This window comes from Rana temporaria, chromosome 6 (assembly GCF_905171775.1).
Source record: "Rana temporaria chromosome 6, aRanTem1.1, whole genome shotgun sequence".
NCBI lineage: Eukaryota > Metazoa > Chordata > Amphibia > Anura > Ranidae > Rana > Rana temporaria.
The window spans coordinates 164,016,313-164,035,643 of NC_053494.1; the positions used below are offsets into that span (position 1 = coordinate 164,016,313).

The 19,331-nt window shown below is 40.0% G+C and overlaps 1 protein-coding gene across 2 annotated transcripts in view; it reads left to right on the plus strand.

Annotated features, from left to right (window-relative positions):
- The window catches only part of OLA1 (Obg like ATPase 1), a 254,617-nt gene that overhangs the window by 126,997 nt on the left and 108,289 nt on the right, over window positions 1–19,331 (plus strand). For both annotated transcript variants that reach the window (XM_040357724.1, XM_040357723.1), the window contains exon 6: window positions 16,246–16,326. In XM_040357724.1, the coding sequence (XP_040213658.1) occupies window positions 16,246–16,326 (81 nt within the window). The remainder of the gene's footprint in view (window positions 1–16,245; window positions 16,327–19,331) is intronic.

Below are 19,331 nucleotides of genomic sequence, written 5' to 3' on the forward strand. Positions count from 1 at the left end.
GCACCCTGGCGGTAATACAAGTCAAGCAAAAAAATTGCATTGTATTAGGTGAATGAAAAACTAGTGGCTGTATTCCATAACAAGGCTAAGAAATGTAGAAAAGATTGGTTCCTTTTGCATTACTCACCATTTCCCTGATGACTTTGATAAATCTCTATGAGCCATCAAACAGCCAATTATTTTAGGGGAAATGGTTTTGTGTGGTCCTGCTTCCTTTCTCTCACCCTCCCGTCTTCTTTCTTGTCTTTTTCCAAATAAGCTTACTTTTCTCCTTTATGCCTGGCAATTGGGCTGGATTGTAAGCAGAGGTGCAAAGGGAGGATACTCTCATCAATGCAGCCTGATGCCCATTTGCAGCCTTACCATCTCTCGACTCTTGTGCAGTGAGGGAATCACCGAGCAGTCATCTCCTGTTCACTCCGCTCTGTCGCGTCAGCAGACCCATACACAGTCCCGCCTTCGCCATCAGCATTGGATCAACTCCTGTGATTGACAGAACACTTGTCCAATGCCGGTGGCCAAGGCGGAACTGTGTGTGTGTGTGTGACGTGAGAGCCGAGTAAACAGGATATGAAGGTTCGTGAATTTCGGTGGCGCTCATTCCCCTCAGAGTCCGAGGTACACTATGATTTCCGGGGGAAAAAGTGTGTGTTATATGCTGATAAATACGGTAATTATATAGAATGCATTGTTTCGGGGGGCGGGGATTATCTCAAAGAGGAGCTTTGAACCCAAGTCAAAAGTGGCAGAAATCTTATGTTTCCCCTTTTGAGATTTGTATTTTAAATTGAAATCCTGCATGTTTCATACACAAATTCTAAACACACCCAACCTAGTTCTGAAATTTAGTACAACTTTTTTTTTATAATATTGTTTTTGTAGTTGGCTACAATTTACAACTTGTGTATAGCCCAAACACTGATGCATTTTTTTGTAAGCACAGGCATTTTTTAAAACGCGCATTTGTGCCCCTCGCTGACCCAGAAATTGAATTTTAGATTCATTTCTTAACTAACACCCTTATTATATACTGACAGTTTTGCCAATACAAACCACGCAAATCAATGCATAATAGGCACCTTCCAACAGTGCTTGTAATGAATAGGGAAAAGGAGCAAAATACATCATTTGATAACAATGAGAATTCCTTAACATTGTGCTCTTCCCACCACTGGTGCACCCACTTTTCTTGCGTGCTGCTATAAAGATGCAACCTAAATTCCAAAAAAGTTAAAATGCTGTGTAAAATCGACATATAAAAGCAGAATGCAATGATTTGCAAATCTTATAAACCCATCGTTTTTTCACAATAGAAAACATATCGGATGTTTAAACAGAGAAAATGCACCATTTTATGATTTTTTTTTTTTAATCTTGCAGAGTATGGTACTAGCAAGGAAGAGCTGAAAAAAACATTTTGCAACTAATTAAGGTTAATTGGAAACCGGTCAGTAACCTGCTTGTGTATAAAAAAGAGCATCTTAGAGAGTCAGTGTCTCAGAAAGTAAAGATGGGCAGAGGTTCGCCAATCTGTAAAAAAAAACTTCATCTAAGATTTGTCAACAATTTCAGAATATAGTTCCTTAATGTAAAATTGCAAAGACTTTAAATATATCATCTATAATACATAATATCAAAAGATTCAGAGAATCTGGAGAAATCTCTGTGCGCAAGGCCAGAATGCAATATTTCGATGCTCATGATCTTTGGCCCCTTAGACGGCACTGCATTAAAAACATGCATGATTCTGTGATGCACATTACTGCATGGACTCTTTCAAAATCACTGTCTGTGAATTCAGTTCACTGTGCCATTCAAATATGCAAGTTAATGCTCTATCATGCAAGGAAGAAGCCATATCTGAACATGATCCATAAATGCTGCTCTCTTCTTTGGGACAAAGCTGATTTAAAATTGTCTGTTGCAAAGTAGAAATCGGTTCTGTGATCAGACAAATCAAAATTTGTCATTCTTTTTGGCAAACATGGGCGCTGCATTTTCCAAACTAAAAAGGAGAGGGACCTTCTGGCTTGTTATCAGTTCAAAACCCTGCATCTCTGGTGGTGGTAATGTGTATGGAATGGGCAGCTTTCACATCTGGAAAGGTGTCATCAATGCTCAAAGGTGTAGTGCCTTGAAAAAGTATTCACCCCTTGAAACTTTCCACATTTTGTCATGTTGCAGAAAAAATTGTAAAGGTATTTTATGTGATGGACCAACACAAAGTGGCACATAATTGTGAAATGGAAGGAAAATGATAAATGGTTTTCAATTATTTTTATAAATATGTAAAAAGTGTGACATGCATTTGTAATTCAGCCCCCTTTTTACTCTGATACCCCTAACTAAATTATAGTGCCACTGATTGTCTTCAGAAGTCACCTAATTAGTAAATAGAGTCCACCTGTGTGTAATTTAATCTCTGTATAAACACAGCTGTTCTGTGAAGCCCATAGAGGTTTGTTAGAGAACCTTAGTGAACTAACAGCATCATGAAGGCCAAGGAACACACCAGATAGGTCAGGAATACAGTTGTGGAGAAGTTTAAAGCAGGGTTAGGTTATAAAAAGAAAATATCCCAAGCTTTGAATATCTCATGGAGCACTATTCAATACATCATCCGAAAATGGAAAGTGTTTGCACAACTGCAAACCTACCAAGATATGGCCATCTACTTAAACTGACAGGCCAGACAAGAAGAGCATATTAATCGGAGTAGCAACCAAGAGGCCATGGTAACTGGAGGAGCTGCAGAGATCCACAACTCAGGTGGGGGAATTTGTCCACAGGACAACGACTGGTCATGCACCCCACAAATTCATCCTTTATGGAAGTGTGGCAAGAAGAAAGCCATTGTTGAATGAAAGCCATAAGAAGTCTTGTTTGCAGTTTGTGAGAAGTCATGTGGGGGACACGGCAAACGTTGAAGATGCTTTGGTCAGATGAGACCAAAATTTAACTTTTTGGCCTAAAAGCAAAATGCTATGTGTGGCGGAAAACTAACAATGCACATGACCCTGACCACACCATACCCATCGTGAAACATGGTGGTGGCAGCATCATGTTGTTTTCTTCAGCAGGGACAGGGAAGGTGGTCAGAGTTGATGGAAAGATGAATGGAGCGAAACGCAGGGCAATCTTGGAAGAAAAATCTACAGAAGGCTTGAGACTCGCATACAATGTGCTTTTTTTAGATTCCGTCTCCCACAGTTGAAGAGTATCTATGATAAAAATTAGACCTAAATGCTTTGTAAGTAGGAAAACCTGTAAAATCCGCAGTGTATCAAATACGTGTTCTCCCCACTGTAACTGGCCTGCTTGCAGTCCAGACATTTAACCAATTGAAAATATTTGGTGAATCTTGTAGTGAAAAATATGACATGATAAGACCCAGGACTGTTGAACAGTTAGAATCCTATATCATGCAAGAATGGGACAACATTCCTCTTCCAAAACTGGTCTTTTCAGTTCCAAAACGTTTACAGAGTGTTAAGAGGGGATGCTACACTCTGGGAAAACATGGTCCTGTCCCAACTTTTTTTAGGTGCGTTTCTTTTAAAATTGGCCTATTTTTTTCTTAAAGTGGTAAAAAAAAAATCTTTTGTGAATAAAATATGGATCTATGAGATTTGCAAATCATTGCATTATGATTTTATGTATATTTTACACAGCGTCCCAACTTTTTAATCACGTGTTCAAACATTAGAAGTACCAAAGCTAACAATTTAGGTGATCTGGAAACCTTTTTGCTACTATCTGTAGCCATGAATTTGCCAACACATGTTTCACAGTATTGAACCATCCTTCAGCTAGATAAAGGCATTGTCGGGGGGAAGAGTTGTCACAATAATTACTTGTAAGTGCTACAGTTGCACATTACTTTGCATGCATTATTATACAGGATTTTATATAGTGCGATCAGTTTGCACATCACTTTACAACAGACAGTGCAGCTTTAGGGCAGACAGTACAGCTACAATACAATCAGTACAGGAGGAATCAGCGGGCATTGCTTGTTAGAGCTTACAATCTAAAAGGGAGGGTCAAGTAATGCAAAGGGTAATAACTGTGAGGGATGTGCTGATGGAGAAAATGAAAACTGTTCGGTGGAGGCAGGATAGACTTCTCTGAAGAGAAGGGTTTTCAGGGATCTCCTAAAAGTGGACAGAGTAGGAGATAGTTGATGAGGGAGCTAGAGAGCAGGAAGTCCTGGGATGAACAAAGAGAACAATTTGGTTGGTATTTTGATACACAGTTAGTCATGTAGCTGGGGTAGAGTTGTGGATGGCTTTGTAAGTTTTTCATATTTTGAATTTAATTTATTGAGTGAGCAGAAGCCAGTGGAAGGCTTGGCAGAGAGGGGGAGCAAACAGTAAATGATACGATGGATGGTTCTGGCAGCAGCATTCATGATAGGCTGAAGGGGGATAGCCCGTGTAAAGGTAATCCAATGAAGATGGAGTTGCAGTAGTTGAAGCAAGAGATAACCAGGGAGTGAATTAGAATGTGTTTGGTGTCATTGGAGAAGAGAAGGCATATTTTGGAGATGGTGTGGAGGTTGAGGTGGCAAGCTTTGCACAGTAATTTGATGTGGGACCTAAAGCAGAGTTCAGAGTCCAGGTTTACACCTAGCACCCTTGCATGTGGGAATAGCTTCATAGATGTGCCATCAATCTTGACAGAGAATTCAGGGGAAGGGGCACCTGGGAGAAGAAATATTATGAGCTCTGTTTTGGAAAGATTGAGTTTGAGGAAGTGGTGTGACGTCTAGATTGATATGTCTGTTAGTAAATTAGTAATGTGTGAGGAGACTGATGGAGTGACCTGAGCGTGGTCGGTGATTGGGTGTCATCAGTGTAGAAATGGTATTAAGGAAAAAGGAGGGGAGGAGGTAGAATTGTAAGCAACACTGAAGGTGCAGTGGGATAGGTAGGATGAAAACCAACGATTAGCATGGTAACGACGACCAAAGGAATTGAGTGTTTTAAGGGGTGGTTAACCGTGTCAAAGGCAGCAGAAAGGTGCAGGAATAGGCGTACAATATGACAAGTGGTTTTAGCCGTTAGTAAACGTGAGAGCTCTGCTTGTTGTAGACCAGGTGTGACAGTCCCAATTGGGACAGGGGCTCCTAGACTGAGAGACTCACATCAGAAGAGTAAAATCAGTTCAAACAACCTGATGCTGGTGTCTCCGGCTGCTTTGTGTAAATCTGTTTATTAAAGCGAAACCCAAAAGTTAAACTTCCGCGTATAAGCTTCCTCTGCGCCCCCCTCCCGGTGTCACATTTGGCACCTTTCAGGAGGAGGGGGTATGGGGACCCATTTTTGACAGGCACCCTTCCCCATTTCCAGGAGACAGGCCACGACCCAATCTTCCAGAAGTTATGCCCCCCTCCTCCTTCCCCCGCCGCCAGGCTAATAAGAAAGCTCAGCGTGCTTCACACATGCGCAAGTAGGCTTACCTGCCTGGTACCCTTACCAGAAATGGCGGCGGCAGCACCCGCGAGTCGATCCGAAGTTCGGCTGGGGTGCCGACATCACAGGCTGCCTGGACAGGTAAATGCCCCAATATTAAAAGTCAGCAGCTGCATTACATGTAGCTGTTGACTTCATTTTTTTTCACCCAGGCTGGACCTCCTCTTTAAGGTGTCGCTCTCTCATTGTATACTTCCTCCATTGTATGCCTCCTTTGTGTGAATTCCCATTGTCAATTGAGTCAGCTATTTCTGTCTGTCTGCTAATCCTTGTGGAGATGTGATTAGTATAGTGTCCACTTTACCTTGTTACAGAACCATTGTGGGATGTTTGTTAGCGCTATGTTAGATATACTAATAATATTACTGTTTAAAGTTTGCATTGTTTAGGATAATATGATCAAACTCTTATCTGATTGTGTGTGGTATAAATTCTGTGTGAATTTACAAAAAAATTCACATTTATACACTTTTCTAATGTGGTATAAATTCTGTGTGAATTTACAAAAAAAAAGAGTTCCAGTTTGCACCTAAGCTAGTGTCATCTAGCTCTTGAGTGCAATTCTCAGATATACTTTCTGGTTCCAGAGTAAAGGAAGCTGTATCTTGGCGGAAGCACCCAGGCGGCATTCAATGAGTTTGGAGGAAAAGGGAAGCTAGGAGATGGGACGTAGGTTCTTACGATTAATGGGGTTTAACTAGGGCTTTTTTTTTTTTAAGTACAGGGTGACCAGTTCATGTTTTAGAGAGTTGGAAGAGATTGAAGATGTGAGCTAAGCCAGTCATAAATAAATTGAATCTCTACCAGTTCAGCAGGGACTAAGATTTGATCCATCTATGGGCAGGCTGGTTGTACTGAAGTCGATCCATTGATCGAAATCAGTCCAACCAGCCTGTCAATTTTATTTTTTCCATGTGATTGCAGCTGGCAGCTTTAAGTCTGCCAGCAGAACACAATAGCACAGCAATGGAATGAAAGAAAATTGCATAGTCTATGGGCTTTAGCGTTTCGACACTGCTTCATTTTAATGGACGATTGCGTGGTCATGCGACGTGGCCCCCAAACGAAATTGAAGTCTTTTTCCCCCACAAATAGAGCTTTCTTTTGGTGGTATTTGACCAACTCTGCATTTTTTTTAATGGCCGGACACGTTGGACACTTTTGACACCATTTTGGGTCCATCGTCATTTTTACAGCAAATAGTGCTATAACAATGCACTGATTACTGTAAAAATTACAGTGATGGGGTTAACCTGTAGGGGGCGCTGAAGGGGTTAAGTGTGACCTAGGGAGTGCTTCTAACTGTTGGGGGGCGTGACGATCAGTGACCTGTCACTGGGAAGAACGGGGAAATGTTGTGTTTACATCTCCCCGTTCTTCAGCTCTGTGATCCTATCGCGGGACACCGGCAGACATCGGTTAAGCGGTTAGAGTGTGTAGTATAATGCATGCTCTTAAAGTAGTATTAAACCCGAAAGCAAATATTTATTGCAGATTGCCAATTTTTAGATGTAATGACTGCGTTTAGTTTTCTTTTTAGGCTTTTTTATTTTATTTAATGGTGATCTAGCCAGTAAGTCTTTTTCAAAAAGAACATGCTGTCATGCAAATGTATCAATTAGGAGTAATAAGCAAACTATTTACCACTGACAGGGTTGCTTACAGTGATCAGCTTTATTTTATTCATGTAAAACCATTATCGCCAAAGAAAAAAATACCGTTGCTGTAACTGGAGGTCCATTACTGCAGTGGTCATCAACCCTGTCCTCAGTGCCCACTAACAGGCCAGGTTTTATGTATTACCTTGGGGAGATGCAGACTAGAATGCTGCTATCACTGAGCAGCAAATGATATCGCCTGTGATGTATTTCAGTTATCTTGCAAACCAGGCCTGTAAGTGGGCCCCAAGGACAGGGATAATGACCACTGCAAAACCCCCCCCCCCCTAAGGATTGATAAAACTGCAATATATTTTGGGGTTTAAAGAGGTTGTATCACGGGAGCGCGCCCGCAAGAACGCTTTCCATGAAGGGGGTTAGCTCTTGCGAGGAGGAGCTGAGACAGCCGCCGAGGGACGACAGAAGACGAGGATCAGGGCCACTCTGTGCAAAATGAACTGCACAGTGGAGGGGTAAGTATAACATGTTCGTTATTAAAAAAAAGGCTACCTGGATCCTAGTTTTATTTACAGTAGTGTAGCTACTTGGCTTTAGAAATAGTTTTTTACATTCTATGACGGCAGTTGATTTTTAGAGCTGAAGCTAGATTTTTTTATTTTAGTTTTAGTTTTAAGTCTCAACAGTTGAAATCTGGTTACTCTCGGCAACAGCTTCACTATTGAAAACTAGCTTAAATAAAAACGAGGAGAACGATTTTTCCAATACAATAATTTTTTGGACCCTGTGTGGCTGCTTTGGCTTGAAGTCTGATATTTGGATTTATTTCCTGTATCTCAGGCACTTTAACTTTTTTTTGCAATTGCAGGGTTAGTTTGCCGACACAAGATCAAGCAAAGCAGCTTCAGTCTGTTCACGTGACTTTTATTGTTTTTTTTTTTTTTTTTAACCTTATGTGAAGTCTTGTTGCATGTCTGTACATAAGCTGCTTCTGGCCACTCATCACAGTAACCAGCTGGGCCATTTCACCTGCTGAAGCTATTAAGGAGGACTCTCTTCATAGATTAATCCCCTGCGACATTAGGGTTTTTTTTTTCCTTGCTTGAACTGACAACCAGAGTAGGCATTCAGAGTTTGCAGGTGGCCAGTATGACGCACATAATTGCCTACAATTTTAGGCAATGAATAAAAATGGTCTACATTACTTGTCAAAGGTTGTATATGCAGTGCCAAGGGAGATCTATGGGAAGCCTTTTAGGGTTTAAAGAACATTTAATAGCAAGGCTGCACAGTGCTTTTTTAATCATAATGCATTTGTAATATAGCACTTTGATCTCCTCCTTGCAGGAAACGGTGTTACATTAGCCACTTTTAAACATTTTTTTGTGAGTGAAAATTTGCAACGGCGAGAGTAAAAGTGATTATTCTTTTAGGCAGAACATGTTGGATTTCATTAAAAAGTTTTAGCAATCCCCCTTACTTGTTAAAATCTGTGGGGAGCCCCATCCCTGGGGTGTAGTAAATTAGCTATGCTATTGGAAAAAAATTCCCCCCTCTATCCCCCTTTACATTTCTTGATGTGACAGAAAAAGACAAATTCTTTGGTAAGTACCCTGAAATGTTACAGTTTAAAGAGATGTTGCTTGCCAGATCTTTTAACGTTTTCGGATAAAAAAAAAAAAAGAAAGTATGGATATGGACATTTAAACTGTACCTTATTTTCAGTTTAGTGCGTCTCGGTTTTTTTCCTTCTTTTTTTTTTTTTTGCAGAAGTGGAAGGACCAACAGTGGGCAGTTACCAATAGCAACTATTTTGTATTTCAGATTATTTTACTTTGGTCAGGGTTATATTTCCTTAAGTGGACTTGTGTCCACTTAAGAACCATTTTTTGGCAGCTACAGTAGTTTTGAAAAAAAATAAAAATAAAAAAAAAATAGGTGGGTAAAAACCCCAAAAATCGCTGTTAAAAAAAAAAAAAAAACACCTTAGATATACTTGTATTTATTTATTTTCCTGTTCTAGGCATGTGGGGCCATAAGTCAGGTTTTTAATAATAAGCGTTTTTCATTTTGCTAGTAATAATGTTTTGTTTTTTTTTAACGCGTTTTTTGACGGGTTGCTACTAAATAGCAGTTGCTTGTATTTTGATGCAAAGTCCACTTTAATAGTTTCTATTCTCTGCTGCACTGCGCTTAATACAATATGATCCAAAGCTGAAGGAAAGGCAAATGATATTGCTGTCCATCTTTACCAGTCAGATACCTGGCCATACACTCGCAATTTTTCCAAAGAATGATAAGTGAGATGATACCTCCCTATGAACACACGGGTTCCTGAAATTTAGCTTACAGGGGAAGCACACATGCAGCCATTAACTTCCTTTTCCCTAATTAATGGAAGGTAGAATTCTTGCATGCAATTACAAACTCTTGCAACTGTCTGACCCAAGTTTGATTACAAACTCTAAACTGTCTGACCCAAGCATCACATTTGATTATTTCAATGGAGGCAAGATGGAACATGTTTTGTCAGTGCAGGTTGAAATTACAACCATCTTTTTTTCTTTCTTTTTTTTATATAATTTTTCTATGTCTTTTTTTTTGTTGCTATTTATGTATATATTCTACAAATAAACATAGATAAAATGGTTAGTAACTGCTCTGGCTGACATGTTTGTCTAAATTTTACCTTGAGCTGTTGAACTCTGTAAATGGCAGTTAAGATGGAATAGGAAAATGAGAAAAAGAAACTGGAGCTCCAGCTTCTCGCTCCATTTGCCAGTACAAAACAGTCCTATGAATATTTTAATTTTACCTAACAAAATGTATTATTTATTTATTTTTTAATCCTGAGTATAATGAATAAAGCCTTCCTTAAATTATCTTAAATCTTGCCTTGAAATTTACCTTGAAACCCTTAAATGTTGTATTCAGCAACCTGATTGGGCCTTATGCATCTTAATGTAGGAAACAAAACATGCCTTTAGGAATATGCTGTACTGTAGGGGGGTTCTGATTAACTATTATGGACAAAAACATTTTTTTCTACAGAGATTTTAAAGATTTGTAAATAAAATAAATTAATTTGCTATAAAAATAGAGAATGCCCAACTTGATATATTTTTTTTTGCAACAAAAGCTAACCTCACACATTAAATATGCCATCTTTCCGAGGGGTCTAGCTTGACCCCTCAGAGCAGTCTTCTTGATTAACATCTGCTTATACAGAGGACCTAACCACATGCAGCTTTGAGATGTACAACGGCAAGAACTGATCAGGGAAGACTCGAAGGGATCACTTTGTGTCACTTGCTGTTTGCAGTTTCCATTTCACAGACGATTAATCTTTTTGTGAATAAAGGCCACAGAAACAAAGCGCATCGGGCTTTTCCTGCAGTTACTACTCCTGAATGCACACTAGCCTGCTAACTAGAAGGCCTTTAGGTTTCCTGCCGAGAGAGATGTTCCAAGCCTGAATGCAGCTGGTTAGGGGTCAGCAGAGCAAGCCACTTGCCATTGTGTAATGGAGGCTTTGGCTTGGCTCACTTCTTGCAGGCTGGGTGGTGAACGGGGGCAGGGAAATGATTTTTGGCCAAAAAAAAAAAAAAAAAGGATTATAAAAGGGGATGTTTGGCACAGCAGACATCATTTCACAGAGCTTTCCATGCCAATAATCATCTCTGTATCTGTTTCTTTGGCTATTGAATCAAGGTTTCTTTTCATTGTTCCCATATTCTCCTCACAGGCCGTGTTAATAAGTGTTTGTTTATTGCATGCAGAGCTGTGTGAGGGTTTCTTCGTTATGAATTGATGCTGCACTATTTTGTGTGTTGTAATGCCAATTTATTGCTATTTTAATGTTTGTTTATGCGTATAATAATTCTAGTAGAAACATAACATTTGGTAAATTGAATTTGCTAGTTTACATTTTTTGTGGATTTTCCTGTTTCAATTTTTTCGCTTGTTCATTTTTTTTTTTTTTTTAATCCTTATTGTTTGAATTCTTTAAAATTAGGTGGCAAGGGCAATGAATATAACAGTTTGAACAGCTGTAAAATGTACAAAGCATCCTAAAGCTAATGCTTTTTGTTTCCATACAATTTCCCTTTTCCTTGTGGATTTATCTTTTTCTGTCTAAATGTACCGTGCTTGGCACCATGTTATACCCTAAATATGGGTGTGACATGTAACACGGTAAGAAAAGTGGACTTAACCTTTAGGAGCAATGTGTACAGCACATTTTTACAAAGCATTTGCAAAGCTTTTAGCCAGCTTCAAGCAGCTTTTTTGAGAACTTTAACCCCTTGCCGACCAGCCGCTGTCATTATACTGCGGCAGGTCGGCACACTCCCATGAGCTGTGGTAGCTCTACGCCGTCTCCTTTAAGCGGGATAGCAGGCGCGCGCCCACTGCACTGCGGGGGTACCGATGCTCATGGCACGATAGGCAGAACAGGGAGGAGAGAGAGATTGTGAGTTCCTACTGTTTGGGAACCATGATCTGTCATCTCCTATAGTCAGTCCCCTCCCCCCCACAGTTGGAACACACACCGCCGGTAACATTTACACAGTAATCAGTGCATTTTTATAGCACTGATCTCTGTATAATTGTCAATGGTCCCAAAAATGTGTCAAATGTCCGATCTGTCTGCCAAAATGTCGCAGTCCTGTTAAAAATCGCAGATCACCGCCATTACTAGTAAAAAATAACAAAAATACCATAAATCTATCCCCCTATTTTGGTTTCAATGGTGTTTATTAAAGAATTTTCAAGTATACAAAATTATGCGTTACATTCAAAAAATGTGTTGAACAATATGACAGTAACCCTGCCGGAGCAGCATGTTGCGGCCCAAGTAGCTTAAATAAACAGCCTAAGGCGCAATCTCTGGGACAGGTCCAGCAATAAACATACCAACTTAGCAATTTCAAACTATCCCCCTATTTTGTAGATGCTATAACTTTTGCGCAAACCAATCAATATACACTTATTGCGACCTTTATTACCATATATTTATTTCTTTCAATTTACTTAAAAAAAAAAATATATATATGGGGATATTATAGCAAAAAGTACAAAATATTGTGGTGTGTTTATCAAAATTGTGGCTTTTTTTTTATAGCGCAAAAAATAAAAACCGCAGAGATGATCAAATACCACCAAAATTAAGCTCTATTTGTGAAAAAGAAAAAGTGAATTTTGTTTGGGTACAGCACCGCACAATTGTCAGTTAAAGCGACGCAGTGCCATATAGCAAAAAATGGCTTGGTCATTGAGCAGCCAAATCTTCCGAAGTGGTTAAAGCAACCTTCAAGTCTAGTTTGGAGATGTTAAGGCTGCATCCACACATGTTCGCAGGCGGAATTGCCATGATTCCACCCTGCAATATCAAATTGCTGCAAAATGCGGAACACACTTGTGATGCCAATAGTTCTAATGGCACCCAAATCATGGCGCGATTGTCATGCGGTAAATCGCAGCTAGATTTACCGTGCAACAATTGTGGCAAAATCATGGCGCGTTTGGGGTGCCATTAGAAGTAATTTGCAGCCATTCGAAATTGCAGGGCAGAATCCCGGTGATTCCGCCTGCGATTATGTGTAAATGCAGCCTAAAGTTTGAAACTGGCTGCAATCAGAATTTCAGACAAAAATGAAAAGCTCATTAACACCTTCCCACCCGGCCTATTACAGATTGACCGCCAGGCTGTGGCTTTCCCCATTCTAAGTGGACATCTTATGATCTCTTTCAGAGCGGGTCACTCATGCACGCCACCGGGCACCCATCAGTGCTGCAGATTAGTGCCGCCTCATCAGTGCCCATCAGTGTCATCTCATTAGTGTTGCCTCATCAGTGCCGGTCAGTGTAGCATCATCAGCACACATCAGTGAAGGAGAAATATGTATTTACAACATTTTATAACAAACTAATAACTTAAAAAAAAAATTGGGTCTTTTTTCTTTTAACACAAAATAAAAAAAAAACAGTGGTGTTAAAATACCACAAAAAGAAAGCTATATCTGTCCAAATAAAATAACCATTTTGTTTGGGCACAGCATTGCATGACCGCACAGTTGTCATTCAAAGTGCGACAGCGCTGAAAGCTGTAAATTGGCCTGGCCAGGAAGGGGGTGAAATTGCCCAGTATTGAAGTGGTTATAATACAAAGCCAAAAAGCTATTCACCTTCAATTCAGAGATATCTCTCTGCAGTAGTTTTTCTGACACTGGATGTTCTCAATCTGATGACAAGCATCATTCAACCCACTTGCTCTGAACTCAGGCTGTTTTGGAGACACCGGTAGCCTGTGATTGGACAGTGAAAGGAGAAGCTGTACAGTATGAGTACATATCCCTTTCACTCTGCTCCATCCTCCTATCAGCTTGCTTCTTGTCAGCACTGATTTAGTTCCTTGTGCTGCTTCTTCCTCCCCAAATCTAACACTTCTGCACTACCATTAGTGCTTGTGTTTAAGCTTATCGTACTGGAGGCTTTAAAGTGATTGTAAAGTCTTGTTTTTTTTTTTCTATAAAGATAGCCTGCCCTGTACAGTGGATTTGCACAGAGCGGCCTGGATCCTCCTTTTCTTGGGTGCCTCTTCTAAGCTCCTGGCCCCTCCCTCCTGTTGAGTTCCGTCACAGCAAGCAACTTGCTATGGGGGCCCCCAAGCCGAGTCAACGCTCAGTGTCCATTCAGACACGGAGCTGTGGCCTGGCCCCACCCCCTCTCTCTCCTGATTGGCTGACTGACAGCGGGAGCCAATGACGCTGCTGCTGTGTCTCAGCCAATCGGGAGGGAGAGTCTTGGACTGCCTGAGACACTTGTTTACATCACTGGATAGAGATGGGGCTCAGGTAAGTATTAGGGGGCTTCCACACAGAAGGCTTTTTATCTTAATGCATAGAAAGCTTCCACGGCCCTACACTGTAGTTAATCAATCACAGATCATGCCAAGGAATGAATGAACTAAAACCGGAAGTGACAAAATGTGAGTTGCTTCTGGCTTTATTACTTTCAGAGGAGTCGCCCCTTCTTAGTACCGTAAAAGGGATTGGGATTGGGCAGCTCTACATCCATTATTACGGAACAGCTGATCGCCGGCTGCAAAAAATGATACCAAGCTCATGGCTGCAGCCATGAAGCATGTTTTAACTGTTTTAAGACCAGAATGTTAATATGCCTATGATGGCAAGTGGTTTAAAAAGCATTAACACAATTGCCCAAAGTTTGTTAAAAGCTATGCAAATACTATTTACGTTTCTCGGGCGCTCTTGTACAAGCTGGGGGTCAAGTATCCATGGCCTAAAGTTCATCCTAGAGGTGCTCATGGACTATGGAGGGGAGATCGTTATAGAGGTACAACCATACTGCTCTCCAGCACATTGTAATGTTTGTGTTAATGTTTATGAGCACTCAACTTGGCTGAGCATTCATGTTTATCCTTATGATGTGAGTAGGTGTTACTTGCCTTTGAAAGAAAGAATGGAAATCTGCATAGTATATCTAACTTTTCCAATCACTGACTCCATGAGCGGTAGGTTGGATGTCTATCTTGCCACAAAGTCTAGAGAATGTTAACTACTTCAGCTGCTAGGGTTGGGCTACTTTAACCAGTTGTAGACCGCCTGCCTGCAATGTACTGTGGATGAGCGGCTCGTGCAGGCGAAGCAACATACCCGTATGTCGCAGCCTGCTTTCGGATTCAGAGCACGCGCATGCATGCCTCACCCAGCCGACACTCGCTGTGATTGTACACAGCGGAAATCTGTCAGCAGATCCTGAACAAATGTTTAATCACAGTCCAGAGCCTATGTTAACAATCAACACAAGGCTCCATACAAAGGGAAAGATCTCTGTTTCTCATGCCTTCTGAGAAATAAAGGGATATTTAGTAAAAACGGCACACATTACACATTGTTAGGCGCACATTTAACCCCTTGATCACTCTAGTTGTTAGCCCCTTCCCAGCTGGTGTAATTGGTACAGTACCATAGTCTTATCACTGTCACTGGTTATGTCAGTTAGTGTCGGATTGCTCACCGCACTCGGTCCCATTAGAAGTCGCTGATCACCGCCACTAGTACCATATAAATTATATATATATATATATATATATATATATATATATAATATATATATATATATAATTTATAGTAGGTGCTATAACTGTTATGTATATACACTGCTCAAAAAAATTAAAGGAACACTTTGAAAACATATCAGATCTCAACAGGCAAAAATCTCATGCTGAAAATCTATACTGATATGGACTGGGTAATGTGTTAGGAATGAAAGGATGGCACATCATTTGATGGAAATGAAAATTATCCACCTACAGAGGGCTGAATTCAAAGACACCCCAAAAATGAAAGTAAAAAAAATTATGCAGCAAGCTAGTCCAATTTGCTGAAATTTCATTGCAACAACTCAAAATGTTCCTCAGTAGTTTGTATGGCCCCCAAATGCTTGTATGCATGCCTGACAACATCAGGGCATGCTCCTAATGAGATAACGGATGATGTCCTGGGGTATTTCCTCCCAGATCTGGAAAAGAGCATCACAAGCTCCTGAACAGACTGAGGTGCAACCTGGCGGCACCGGATGGGCCAAAACATAATGTCCCAGAGGTGTTCTTTTGTATTTAGGTCAGGTGAGCGTGGGGGCCATTCAGTGGTATCAATTGCTTCATCCTCCAGGAACTGGCTGCATGCTCTCGCCACATGAGGCGGGGCATGAGAAGGAACCCAGTACCCACTGCACCAGTGTAGGGTCTGACAATTCGTAACATGGTACACCCTGAAGACACAACAGAAGTGAGGGAAATTTCCCCCTGAGAAAATATGTCAAGTGTCCTCATTTGAAGATCTCCCCTCTATTCTTGTTTTGGTAACAACTCAGAATTTTATATTTTGCTTCACCTGATATAGGTTCTGACCCCTTGCCGCTATATCCAAGCTATAAAAGCAGGTTTCGAATTTAGATCTTGCAAAATTAGCTAATGTTTTTATTGTCCAATGCTTTCTTTTTTTAAATCGATATTTTATCAAGCCTAAGTTTGTGGGAAATGATCGTATGTGTAGAGTCGTGTTTGAGTGTTCTTTCTCAGTTGTTCCTTATTGTACTCACCTTTTTGTCTCTCTGTTTATTTACTGTAGGACATAATGTGCAAAGTCAAATCCTGGGTAATAGATGAAAAGAATCATGTCCGATATTACCATGACTGGAATGACAAGGAGGTAATGGTTTTATGTATAACTTATTTCTCAAATGTCTATTGCCCTAATACTCGCCCACAGAAAAGTGTGAACAGCTGGTTTTCTAAAATTTGGTTTTGCAAAGTAGTTTTAATTCACCTCTTGTTTTCCATTAACCACATAAGGACCTGCTTATGTACATATACGTCGGTACTTTAAAGATGGATACTCGGTAATGGCAGCAGCTGCTGCCATTACCGAGATATCCATCTTTTCTTTGAGCGGTCCTGTAAACGATAACGGTGGTCTCCGCAGCGGATTTGCCACAAGATCACCGTTATCGGTGGCGGGAGAGGGCTCCCGCTCCCTCCGCCGCTTACCAGAGCTGTCGGCAGCGGCGGAGGCGATCGGGTCCTTCACTCTGCTGTGTGTGGATACAAATGAGGGCAACATGGCCCCCACCCGTCTCCATAGCATAGCAGGGCAGAAGCGATGTCAAAACGGCACTTCTGCCCATGCTTTTTAAAGAGACATTTTTCTGTTGTCATTTTTTCAGATGACAATTTTTTTATTGCATTTTAGTCAAAATATGAGATCTGAGGTCTTTTTGACCCCAGATCTCATATTTAAGAGGACCTGTCATGCTTTTTTCTATTACAAGGGATGTTTACTTTCCTTGTAATAGGAATAAAAGTGACCATTTTTTTTTTTTAAACCGTGTAAAAATGAATAAAATAACTTAAAATAAATAAGAAAACAAAAAATGTTTAAAGCGCCCCGTCCCAACGAGCTCGCGCACAGAAGTGAACGCATATGAAAACGGTGTTCAAACTGCACAAGTGAGGTATTGCCGCAATTGTTAGAGCGAGAGCAATAATTCTAGCCCTAGACCTCCAATGTAACTCAAAAGATGCAACCTATAGAATTTTTGAAACATCGCCAATGGAGATTTTTAAGGGTAAAAGTTTGACACCATTCCACGAGCGGGCGCAATTTTGAAGCATAACATGTTGGGTATCATTGTACTCAGTGTAACATTATTTTTTACAATATAATAAAAAAATTGGGATAACTTTTACTGTGTCTTATTTTTTAATTCAAAAATGTGAATTTTTTCCCAAAAAAAAATTGTGCTTGGAAGACCGCTGAGCAAATACGGTGTGACAAAAACGTATTGCAATGACCTCCATTTTATTCTATAGAGTGTTAGAAAAAAATATATATAATGTTTGGGGGTTCTAAGTAATTTTCTAGCAAAAAAATAATTTTTTATCTTCTAAACACCAAGTCTGAAAAACAGGCAAGGTCCTTAAGTGTTGTAAAGTGTGCCTAAACATAAGAACATTTTTTATATAGATATATAGTATATATATATATATATATATATATATATATATATATATATATATTATATATAATATATTTTATATATATATATATATATATATATATATATTAGCATGACAGTGGCCCTAAATGCTGAGATTGGTGTTCCTTTCAGGAACAAAAATATTTTCGGTGATGCAATTAACACTATTAAGTCGTTTAAACTATGAGTAAAACAAGATGGCTAAAATGTTTTTTTTTTAGTCAAAAGATTATAACTAAATTGAAATATGACATCAATATGAACAGCGCACTACCACATAAGAATAAGTAGGGGCCATCTACTAAGCTGCTGAAAGAAAAAGAAAAAAAATCAAGAAAAGGGCTTTTCTTATTTCTTCTTTAATATTTAATGTTGGTAATATATTATATTGTATTATATTCAATGGCATTACAGGAAATAGGGTTTCCTTTTTTTTTTTTTTTTTAAGTTGTACTTTTGTTTGTGAAAAAGCAATATTTTTGTATATGAAACTTAATTTTGTTTATAAAGATGTTATATATCACAACGGCTAAGTACCCGTTCACACTCCGCGTCTTGGGATCCGACTTGTGTCACCCCAAAGTCGCGCGATAATGAGAGCTGTCTTAATGCACACTACTGAAGTCCATACGACTTCAGAAAAGGTTCCTGTTCTACTTCTAGGCGACTTGTACCCATTGATTTCAATGGAAGTTGCCTCCAAAGTCGGTTCAGTGTCTTAACGGAAGCAACTTTACAGGAAGAGAAAATAGTTTTCTCAGGCAAACCCCTCCCTCCCACAGAGCTGATTATTGTTTGATTGGCCACTGGAAAAGTTGCCTGTCCAGGAGGCGACTCGAAGTTGCCTCGAAAAGTCGTGCCGACTTTCATGTCGCTGTAGTGTGAACCGTCACTAAATCTGTGTCTGTGTGCATCTTCAAACAATTCTAGAGAAAAGCGTAAATAATGCATTACAACTAAGCACATTTGATTTTAGTTGACTAAAATGTGCTGGAGTCTGTTCACTCGGTGATCCTAGCATAGTCAAGAGGTCACTTGACCTGCGGTATAACAAAATTTAAAAGACTTGAGTCCTGGCAGGTGGAAAGGGTTGAGAAACTTTATTATCTGTATCTAGCAGACTAGGCAACAGTACAAAAAAGCCATATACAATACAGTGTAAAGTAGACAATCCGTAAACACAAGCAACCTAACATTGATAATCATCCTTTACTGCTTGCATAGATCTAGTGAGATACAACACTTCCAGGTCTCCTGACTCTCACATGAGCTAACAAGAACTCCAGATTCAAACTGGGGAGATATCACTTTGCTCTGACACGGACTCCTTTTACACTCTTAGGGCTAGTTTACACTTGCTTCAAAACAAGGCTTCCGACAGGCTTTGTTAAAGCTGTCTGAACGCCAGTCAGAGCTCCTGTCACTAAATAAAATGGTTAGTTTACACCTAGCTTTTGCTTGGTGCTTCAATGAGGCTTCGATGGGGCTTTCCGTGGGCCTTTGATGGGGCTTCGGTGGGGCTTTAAGCTAGCTTTTGCCGTAGACTTCTATGGAGGCTTTGAAGATGCTTTGAAGAACCACTAAAGCTACATGGGGTATCATTTTTGAAGCAAAGGTGTAAACATGACTGTAAGCTAACCATTTTATTTAGTGACAGGAGCTTTGACTAGCGTTCAGA